Below are 9,640 nucleotides of genomic sequence, written 5' to 3'. Positions count from 1 at the left end.
TGTAATTCTTATTTTTTTCTTTCAACGTTTAACTAATTGCATGATGTTAACAAGAAGTTTCGAAAACAATTTAGAAGAGAAAGGAAAGGGAAGGAAATAGGAGGAAGGGAAGGGAAAAGAAAGGTAGGGGGAATGGGGAGCTTCATTTTCCCTTCAAATCTCTCCACTTTTGGGGAAGTAGTGTTTATTAAAAGAGGGAAGATGAATGTTTCTTCCCGCCATCCATTATCCAAACAATGTGTAAATTTATACACGTCCAAACTGCTTGACAAGGTGATCTTCGATTTCTATTCGCTTCCTCATCAGCATTGCGTATTTTGATGACAAAATTGGGTCCCCAGCAGTCACCGAAAGCTTAGACCTAAGAGATGTTTTCTCCAACCGGTCTTCGTACAAAATTCGAACAGGAACAAAACTCCCCTTTTTGTGGCATGTCCAACCATGGGCAGCTCTAAGTGCAGCTCCCATGGATGCTGAATCTATAAAGACATACAAGAAGTTTTAACAAATGACAGATATTTGTCCAAGGCTCAACACTTTATCACAGTTAAAACAACTTTAAGAATTAAGATTGAAGTTCCCACTATTTACCTGGCCTTGGGACAGTATGTACATCACATCCAAATATAGATGCAATAGCATTAAGAATGCACTCATTTGATGATGCTCCACCTGTGGCTATTAGGCGCTTTGGTGGAAGAACCATTCCTACTCTTTCAGCATGTGCTCGCATAGATAGCAGCTGACCCTCTATTAGTGCTCGGACCTGCAATAGCACCTTTCTTATGTGGGAAGATAAACTAAATATCATTATCAAAGTCTATGCAGACTTTGCATGCTAAGGCCTTGTATGGTAAATTGACGAATTTTTCCCACATTTAGTTGAGAATATGAACCTCAAACGGAGCATCAAGCTCTTGCATCTCCTGTGCAATCACATCATCCATACTCTCACTTGCAAAATTTTTAAGAGCATATCTGTGAAAACCAACTTGTTAATGTATGAAGAAAAAGAGTTAGTACTTTGTATTTCATCTCTTTTGTAACAGTGAGGTTCAGATATACTACATAAGCATTCTGTCAAAAAATAGCACTTCTATGAAATCCTAACTTTGGCAATGCTACACATAAATCTATTATAGACATAACACAGGGTCATCAGTAAACTATAAGAAAGTAAACTGGTGAATAACACCTTCTAATGCCTTCTCGTTCTCCAAGGGTCTGGACTTGCTAGTCACAATAATTTATTTGACCAAGTTGAACGAAGGAAGATTCAGTGGGAAAAGATGTCAAATTTATAGCCATGTACCAAGTATTAAAGACAACAGAATAGTATTTACCGGGTAGAGGAGGAAGAATTTCATGCTCTTTGTAGTAAAACCCCAACTTCCCTTCTACACATGTAAGAACATAGATCAGGTTAATTACTTTCACAGCATGGCCATTAAAGATGGAATGCATACACAACCATTAAGAGGCGGCGTTTGCTGCAGATAATTGTTAAAAACTTCCCAAGAACTCTCTGCATATCGGTTGCGGATATCTAATCAAGAATAAGGGCTCACAACATTAGTTGGCTATTAGGCACCTTAGATACTTGCAACAACATTTTTTAAAGCACAAAGGAGTACCATCACACACCTTCCCTAGTAAGGGATCCATTCTTGTAGACTAGCATCACCATATAGCCATTTGTGTCAACGGGATTTGGGAAGACATGGCTTTCTAAGCAAGGTTGAGGATCATCAATAATTCCAAACACCTATCAAAAAAAGCAAATTAACCATATTGGTATGAAAGTTAGCATCTTTGTGACATTGGTATAAATGTCACTATCAGCAACAAATTGGTATATAAGTTAGCAAGTGGCGATAGATTAATATTAAATTTAACAAGTGGCGATATTGGTATAAAAGTTAGTAAGTGGCGACCTATTGGTATAATGTTAAATAATTGTTAATGAATAAACAACATATTTAACACTTTAATCTTGCTGGAATAAGCAACTTAGCAAGGTTGGTCCCTTTCTCGTGAATTTATCCCCAATCTTTATGCTTTTAGCAACTTAGCAAGCTTTCTTTAGTTTCTTCCCTTCTTCTGACTTTGCTTAGATTTACATGATTTTACTTAATTTACACCTTTGTTTCCTTAATATACTTGCATTTCCTTTTTGCTCACGAGTTTTGTGTGAGCCCTTTATCGTAAGTAGACCTCATATAGTGAACTCAATGAGAAGTAAGAGGCTTAGAGAACCTTAGAAAGGAGGAGGAAAGTCATTTGAGAGAAAAACAAGGGAGGAGCGGATGCACAACTCAAAGGAGCTCCCGCTTCGTTCAAGAGCAAAAATGAACTTTGGAGCAGTAAGCTGAAGCATCCGCTCCAGCCAGCGTTAGGGGCCTGTGAAGATCCGCTGGAGCGTTCGCTCCATTGGGTAATTATCAGGATTTCTTGAGCTGTTTTGAGCCATTTATAATGGGATATTTGGGATATAAAGATGCTAATATCATGTAATTAAGGATTATTCAGATTTTTAAATCTTTGGAATATAGATTAGTGTTAGTTTTTAGAGAGATTAAGTAGATAGAGAAGCAATCTCCATTGTTAAACCTTAAAGCATTCAATAAAATATCTTCCAAATTGGGGGTTTGCAAGTCTTAATGCACGGGAGTGATTTTCATATGCTTATTTTCCTTGATAGTAATCATGATCATTTTAATAATCATAATTAAACCAAATGTATTGCTATGGTTGGAAGCTTGGAACTTCCTTTCCAAGTTTCCCTACAGCTTTTGTCTATTGAATTTCCCTTGCTTGTTTAATTTAGATTTAGATTGCTAGTTTAATCTTCCTACAATTTTAGTCGTCTAATTTTTCCAAAACCAGAAAAAATACACTATCATCGGCTTGGCTTTACGTGAATTTAGATGAATTCTTACTTGCTACCCTTAGGACTTAGGAGAGACGACCCATGCTAGCTACTATATTTAGGATAGTAGAGGTTAGGATTTATTTGGTTCGATAGGAATAGCAATGACCTCAAGTACTATAAGAAAGATGTCCACTCACCGTGTCACTTGTGCCAAGACTTATTGCAAGATCACCATAGTTGAGTGTCAAACCTGCCATCAAATCACAACAAAGTAATGCGACTCATCTGAGATGCCAACAGTTTATTTTTTATTTATGAATGGAGACATATCATATGATAAACAGGCTCAAGAATTGATGATACACAAGAAACATATTTAAATACTTTAATCCAAAGCCAGATCTGGAAGTGCACACAACTTAAGTTAACCAATTAAGAATAACTTTTTTTAAAGAAAATTTTGCAAAAAACCACCTTTTATAAGCAATTTTTTGCAAGAAACCACCTTATAAATTTTTTTTTGCAATGACACACCTTAATCAAAATTTTTTTTGCAAATCAATACCTTTATGTCAGAAAATGAGGTTTGACCCCATTTTCCGGCGTTAAGTACCCCAATCTACCCGCGTAACCACCTCTCTCTCAAGCCCCACCCACGAAACCACCTCCCTCCTAAGCCCCACCCACAAAAACCACCCTTTCATAGCGTTGACCACCATAAACACACCCCCTTTTACGGCGTTGACCACCCTAAACACACCCCTTTAACGACGTTGATCACCCTAAACCCTCCTCTATAACCCTAGCCACTCTTCTCCCCTCCACTGTCAGTTTCGTGGGAGCAAATGGTGTAGTCAACGCCGGAAAATAGGGTTTGACTCTATTTTCTAGCATAAAGGTATGGTTTTGCAAAAAAAATTTTGATTAAGGTGTGTCTTTGTAAAAAAAAATTTATAAGGTGGTTTCTTGCAAAAAAAAATGCTTATAAAAGGTGGTTTTTTGTAAAATTTCCTTTTTTAAAAGAAATAAGATTCATAGACCATAAATAGGAAGTTTAGGAAATACCTCCGTTTCATGATGATCTTAACACTTTCCATTTAAGCTTTATTCTATTTTTGGCACACACATTTCACACTTATTCCCTAACCTCACAACACGTACACCTTTACACTCACTTTCCATTATTTTATCCACCTTTTTCTTACATCCACACACATTTTTACATTATCTCTTGTACTTTATCCACCTTTTCTTAAACTCACCACATCAACACTTTCTTCTATTGTCTTAAATTATATAATAATTGCAAGTGTTAAGTTCAATATGTAATGGAGGTAGTATATGATTACAATATAGGAGGAATGAGGCATGTCATGATAAAATTAGAACAATATCAAAGCCTTAATCCCAATCCTGGAGTAGGCTACATGAACCAAGAATTTATCTCTAATTGTCATCAACCATGATCCTCTCCATCTGTTCTCTCTTCCATAAAATACGGTTGAAAATTAAAATTCTTCTTCACAACCCTCTTAATTTTTTTTTCACTAGTTAGGCAATGGTTACAGAATTATAAGCCATTGCTATTGACAAGAGCCAAAACATTTTTTTGTTTTACACTCTAATATTCTTACAATGCATTTTTTCTTAGCATTGACAATGAGATGAATATTAAAAATCACATTCATTTTATACTGGACAAGTAAACCTCAGATACCGATGTAATCCATCAGGCTTGGCTTTTTACAACCTCAACAGTTATCAAAACTTTTGTTTAAACACGAACATTAGAGAGAATAGAATTAGCTATAAATAAACTAACCAACCAACTGAAACCAAAACAAATAATCACAGTAGATCACCACGTAGAAACTGAGAATTCTAAGGTGCACGATAACTTGTTATTTATATGAATTTTGAGTGTATTTTAACCCTTGATTTTGGGAAAAATAAACCTCCTAGATCTGTGTATTTTATGCTTTACGGGCTTGTTCATGTTTTTTATTGCATATCAAAGTTTAAAGGCGTCCCTTGAAGCTATTGAAAGAAGCAAGCAAAGAAGAATGATGAACAAAAAACCAAGAAGAAGAGTGACACGGATGTGCCACATTGAGTGCATCCGTGCTCACACTGGCAGAATTTGGCAGGAACTGGAATTCAAGACCTCAGGCCGATTCCAGCATGGATGCAGTAGCAACTGCCTCGCCATTCTAAAGGCTGCACTGTAGTGGGCCTAGTGGCCTCATGACTTTTTTTTTTTTTTTCCCCGACAGATTTACAGAACGTGAATATAATACACCCCTTTGCTCCCTTTGTACAGATATTCAGCTTTTTTAAGGTCCTTTCTCTTAGTTTCAGCTTAGAAATTAAAACTCTCAGTTATTAGTTAGTGTTTGGGCCTAGTCCATGTCCTAAGCGGCTAAGCCCAATGAACCTGAAATAACAAAAATACCCTTCCATGATCCAGCCCATCATCCTTAACCATCCATTAATCATCACAAAGTACAAATTTACCCCTAAGCTGTCCAATGAAGTACAACTTTGCCACCTGAAAGCACATTTATAAATAGCTAACTAATGATTAACTTTTTCAAATCCTTCTCATTCTCTCTTTGTTCTCTCTCTACTTTCTCTCTCTGTTTTCTCTCTACTTTCTCTCTCATGAAAGTACGTTTCGTTGACTTAAGCATCCGGAGGGGCTTTCTTTCTCAAACACCCTTGCAAGGAGGAGCTCAGGAACCTTTGGACAATTGGACATAGAATCTAGGGCATCTTGATACCCGAAATACCCTAACACTCCCGGGAGAAATTTTTGTGTCTTGCCTTACTCTTTCCTAGCCTTCAGTTCTACATTTTGCTAGCACCCGCTTTACTCATGGTGTTTCTTCTCTCACACACTCTCAAATTCACGACAATATGCTATAATATATAGCAAATACCAAGCAAGCTTACTCTTCATTCTTTAAGCTTCCACCTACTTGACAAATAAATGCAAGTACACAAAGTCAAGGTTTCATTAAAAACCTTCTGCCACACCCACAATTGGACATTCAAGTCCACTAGTTCACTAACCCCAACCGTCTACTTCACTCTTTCATTTATTTTCTTTTTCTTTTTCTTTCTTACCACATTAATATTATTACTACGATAATAATATTACTTAATTGTCATTTGGGGATAATAACCCAACAAATTCCTCCCTCGACCCAAATCACCATACACACCTACAACATCACAAAATTAGACCCTTTCCACTCGGTCTAGATTTTTGTGTCCTCGAACAACTTGGCCCGTCAGCCTTCAGCTACCTCCGCAATCGTCTTATACCGCCGCTATCACTCACGGGACTCGCCTCCTAACCATCCACAATATTAGAAAAACTTTCGACATAAGACAACAACAACATAGCATGAATATGCCGTCGCATCACCACTACTAGTTATCCCTCGAGACACACTATCTAAACAACACAATGTTAGATAGGCTTTCGATACAAGGCTACAACTACGTAACATAGATCTCTCATCTTGTACCGTTGTTTCCACCACAGAACACACCACTTAATCATCACAATATCAAGTGAACTTTTGACAAAGGCTACAACTCCGTAGCATACATCTACCATCAATCTTATACTACCGATATATCTATCACCCGCGAGACTCACCGTCATCGTATTTTCTCAAATTCTTCCCCTACGAGCTACTCTTCCCCCCGGTGACAGATCCTCAATACCGCTTGTTGGCCAGGTCACCCACCTTGACGGGTCGCATACACGCTCCACTCCACATTAGTATGATATTGTCCGCTTTGGGCTTAGCCCGTATGGATTTGTTTTTGGACACCTTCCCAAAAGGCCTCAAACTATTGGAGTTTGCTTCCACTTATAAGGAGCTCTTCACTTCCTCAATCTTTCCATGTGGGACTTGGGAAGAACACCCCAACATAGTAATTATGAGACCTTTCATTTATGAAATCCTTTCCACATATGTTTTTGAATGGTTATGTAATTATCGCTTTCTATCCGCTATTGATTTTTCAATTGATCTTATCTATTAGTTTTGAGTTTTACTGGTTTTTGAAATTGGTTTGGGATTGTTGTTTTCAAACATAGAAATCTTTGTTCTCCATAGTTCTAAGCATCTTGGAGTTCTTAATTTTTCTTAGTTATTGACAGTAAAGAATTTACTATAATACTAGTTCCAGCTGCACCATAGTCGGGGCAAATTTTGCTTCTAAGACGGGGTTCAAAACATGTCACAGTGCCTTAAACACATCAAATAAGAATGGCCCGCATTCCTAATATTATTCTGACTTTACAGTGCCATTTCCTGCAACCAAAACATCAGCACCAGTTATTTACCTGATTCTTTAGATCACTACAACAGTAATGGTATTCTGCTGTAAATAATTTAACTAACCGAGAGGTGTTGGGCGACTACGCTGACTAGAGTGTGTTATCATATACTAAATACCTTCCCCCCTAATCAAAAATTGAAAATTATAACTAAATGCTAGAGCCACCAATTAGCTCATAATTAAAGTAGTCATGCTAGCATTTCAAAATTCAAACCACAAATCCCAAAACAATCTGAGTTCAAAACTCAAGCTACAGTGGACAATTATACTGAAAGTCAAAGAGACCATCCAAAGACCACCAAAAAAACTCTAAGCCCTCAATTGGATTAATACTAGAAATTCAAGAGTTAACCAACTATTGTTGGATATCATTTTACAGGCTAAGAAACTCAGATTACACTTACATCAACTTGCAATTAACGGATCAGCTTTGCAGTACAACTAGACATACATCAGTCTTCTCAAGTCATTACTTAGCAATTAGCATGTCCCCCTAGCACTTTGTTTAATGGTATACTTATAGAGCCTTTTTTACGCTATCTTATTCTGACAAAGACCAGAATTCTAATAAAGTGGAGGGCACTAGCTATAGTGCTGATTTTATGGAGATGAAGTTGAAGACATTTTCCAAAAAGAAAATAAGGAAAGGAAAGGGAAGAGCAGAAATTACATAATCCATGTTACCAAATGCTCATACAGGCATAACTACTGTAAGGTTTTAGCCTTTCCACTTCAAGGGACACATAGTTTGGATGGAATTGCAACAAGGTGTACAATGCACATCTCATAGCTGACAGGCATAAGCCAACACGATAAAAGAGAAATAAATGACAAATTTAACAAGACAGAGGTGATTAACCATTAAAACACATAACACAGCCATAACTTCACTGTATTCAGATTAATAAAGTATGTACCAGCAAGGCTGTTTGGATTATCTCCTGACCACTGAATAACCAAACATTTCTCGTTGAACTTGAATCTGAAAGGAATATGAAGCATTGATAACATAATACTTTAGTATCAAAACGGTAGGATGATTGGCTAACTAAACTTAACCTATGATTTTCCATTACATGTAAAATGGTACGGAGTTTTTTAAAAAAATAAATAAAATAAATAAATAAATAAAATTAGACCAGCAACAGCTACAATTCAATTTAAGGCAAACTAACCTGTTGATAAAATATGGGGCAATGTAACCAGCAACAGCAAAAGCAGGAGCAAGCTTTCCAAGTTTCTCTTTCAAAGACGGGGCGGTTGCCTGTAGGGAAGACTTCTAAGATCAGGTAGCCCATACTGAAGATAGGACATCTAATTCCAGACAAAAAAGACAGCAATACGTTTTAGCAAACATGAACAATCAAATGAAGAAAATAGCCTACTTCCAAAGCCAAATTCGACCACTCTCGTTTCCTTATATCCATCAAGTTCATCCCTGCTCCATCAGTTTCATCAATGCAAGCATACGCACCAATAAGAAGAGATCCCATAAAAGAACTAACAAGAGATATCCTCTCAGTATTATTGTATATTTCAGGCCTTGTCTCATAAATCTTCCGGACTTGTGGGCCGACATATCTTTCATGTGCCCGAGACCCAGTGAGACGATGTAACTCAACTGCACCCCCAACAGCTTCTTCAATCTTCCTACATTGTTCTGTTGTGCTACAGTCCATCCATATGGGTGACTCTTTCAAAGAAAATGACTCACTTAACTGATCTTTTAACCTCTTTTCGGGATCAAGAGATGATAATACCATAGAACTCCCATTTTTCCAATATACACTACCATGTTGTTGTGCACTCCCAGAAATTGAAACAATCTTTTTATAGTCTACTTTCTTGTCTAGTTTTTCAAGCATCAAGTCAAGGGCTTCAACCCACATTATAGTAGGGGAAACAATCCGGCCATTAATTGCCAAATCGCGATATACCCCATCTTTGGTTTTGTAATGGGGTAAGTCTGAATCAAAATGCACAAATTCTGTGGCAACAATTACAAGGTTTGAATCCAAAACAGTAGCCTTTAAGGACCTAAACCCACCAAAAAAATTAAAAACAAAATTCAATTTCAAAATTTTAACCCAAGTATATATAAGTTTTCATAAGGACAAAGATCAAAGAGAAAGCTTGATAAAGCAGAATTTAGAATATAATGAACAATTATTGACAGAGAAATTACATAAATTAATTTTACAGCTGATAACCAATTTGTAGGAGTAATATAGGAATTCATTTCAAAAATTCAAAATTTTGATGAAACACAAGTAGAATCGATGATAAAAACATGTAAAAGGATAGAATGAAAGACTTACTGAGTAGAACAATCCAAGCCCAGATGAAGGGAGCCCTGAGGTAAAGGGTATGTTTCCATGAGAGAAAAACAGTGCACTACTAAAATGACTA

At 36.8% G+C, this 9,640-nt stretch overlaps 1 protein-coding gene across 2 annotated transcripts; it reads right to left on the bottom strand.

Moving 5' to 3' along the window:
• Nucleotides 1–9,640, bottom strand: LOC145614250 (xylulose kinase 2-like). Of its 2 annotated transcripts, none has more exons than XM_081669270.1 (11): nucleotides 9,550–9,640; nucleotides 8,617–9,268; nucleotides 8,407–8,495; nucleotides 8,149–8,213; nucleotides 3,070–3,122; nucleotides 1,645–1,765; nucleotides 1,472–1,546; nucleotides 1,344–1,397; nucleotides 897–991; nucleotides 592–766; nucleotides 1–479 (listed from the first exon to the last, which is right to left on the bottom strand). In XM_081669270.1, the coding sequence occupies exons 1-11, from the start codon at nucleotides 9,606–9,608 to the stop codon at nucleotides 247–249; spliced, it is 1,671 nt and encodes a 556-aa protein (XP_081525396.1). In that variant the 5' UTR covers nucleotides 9,609–9,640; the 3' UTR covers nucleotides 1–246. The 2 variants fall into 2 exon arrangements, with proteins under 2 accessions (XP_081525396.1, XP_081525397.1); XM_081669271.1 differs by having other exon boundaries at nucleotides 1,344–1,394.

This window comes from Chenopodium album, chromosome 25, assembly GCF_948465745.1.
Source record: "Chenopodium album chromosome 25, dcCheAlbu1.1, whole genome shotgun sequence".
In the NCBI taxonomy this organism is placed as follows: Eukaryota; Viridiplantae; Streptophyta; class Magnoliopsida; order Caryophyllales; family Amaranthaceae; genus Chenopodium; species Chenopodium album.
This window is presented reverse-complemented; position numbering and strand designations above follow the sequence as displayed.

Bases quoted from the DNA above. Each gene is read 5' to 3' on its own strand.
- LOC145614250 (XM_081669270.1), bottom strand. From the start codon at position 9,608: ATGGAAACATACCCTTTACCTCAGGGCTCCCTTCATCTGGGCTTGGAT. The intron at 9,269-9,549 runs GTAAGTCTTTCA...TGGTGGGTTTAG, and splicing joins GGCTTGGATTGTTCTACTCA to GTCCTTAAAGGCTACTGTTT. The intron at 767-896 runs GTTCATATTCTC...GTGCTATTGCAG, and splicing joins AGCTTGATGCTCCGTTTGAG to GTCCGAGCACTAATAGAGGG.